This window comes from Penaeus monodon, chromosome 30 (genome assembly GCF_015228065.2).
Source record: "Penaeus monodon isolate SGIC_2016 chromosome 30, NSTDA_Pmon_1, whole genome shotgun sequence".
Classification (NCBI taxonomy): domain Eukaryota; kingdom Metazoa; phylum Arthropoda; class Malacostraca; order Decapoda; family Penaeidae; genus Penaeus; species Penaeus monodon.
Genome location: NC_051415.1, coordinates 14,205,653 through 14,206,545, shown reverse-complemented (window position 1 = coordinate 14,206,545; position 893 = coordinate 14,205,653). Strand labels below are relative to the sequence as shown.

At 63.8% G+C, this 893-nt stretch overlaps 1 protein-coding gene across 1 annotated transcript in view; it reads left to right on the top strand.

Annotated features, from left to right (window-relative positions):
• Positions 1-309: 309 nt before the first annotated feature.
• LOC119592358 (putative uncharacterized protein DDB_G0290521) overlaps positions 310-893 on the top strand; it is a 2,956-nt gene continuing 2,372 nt past the window's right edge. The window contains exon 1 of the mRNA XM_037941186.1: positions 310-772. Within this exon, the coding sequence (XP_037797114.1) occupies positions 310-772 (463 nt within the window). The remainder of the gene's footprint in view (positions 773-893) is intronic.

The window sequence follows — 893 nt, the reverse complement described above, 5'->3', positions numbered from 1 at the left end:
CCCACTCCTACGCCCACTCCTACGCCCACTCCTACGCCCACTCCCTCACCCACTCCTTCACCCACTCCTACGCCCACTCCTACGCCCACTCCTACGCCCACTCCTACGCCCACTCCTTCACCCACTCCTACACCCACTCCTACGCCCACTCCTACGCCCACTCCTACGCCCACTCCTTCACCCACTCCTACGCCCACTCCCTCACCCACTCCTACGCCCACTCCTACGCCCACTCCTACGCCCACTCCTACGCCCACTCCTACGCCCACTCCTACACCCACTCCTTCACCCACTCCTTCACCCACTCCTATGCCCACTCCTATGCCCACTCCTATGCCCACTCCCTCACCCACTCCTTCACCCACTCCTACGCCCACTCCTATGCCCACTCCTACGCCCACTTCTATGCCCACTCCCTCACCCACTCCTTCACCCACTCCTACGCCCACTCCTACGCCCACTCCCTACGCCCACTCCTATGCCCACTCCTACGCCCACTCCTACGCCCACTCCTTCACCCACTCCTACGCCCACTCCTACGCCCACTCCTACGCCCACTCCTACGCCCACTCCCTCACCCATCCTTCACCCACTCCTACGCCCACTCCCTCACCCACTCCTTCACCCACTCCTTCGCCCACTCCTACGCCCACTCCTACGCCCACTCCTACGCCCACTCCTACGCCCACACCCTTCGAAGGACACTTCCTTCCTCCACGCAAGCCGCCCACGCACGTCATCCTAGCCGGGCGCAGGAGGACAGGAGGCAGCGGTAGGAATTAAGGAAGGGTTTAGCGGGGGGGGGAGGGGGGGGACGCCTTCCTGCTGGTCCTGAGAAGGATGGGAAGGATGATACCGGGTGCGCCTTCCTTTCCTGCTCGACGCCCACAAAG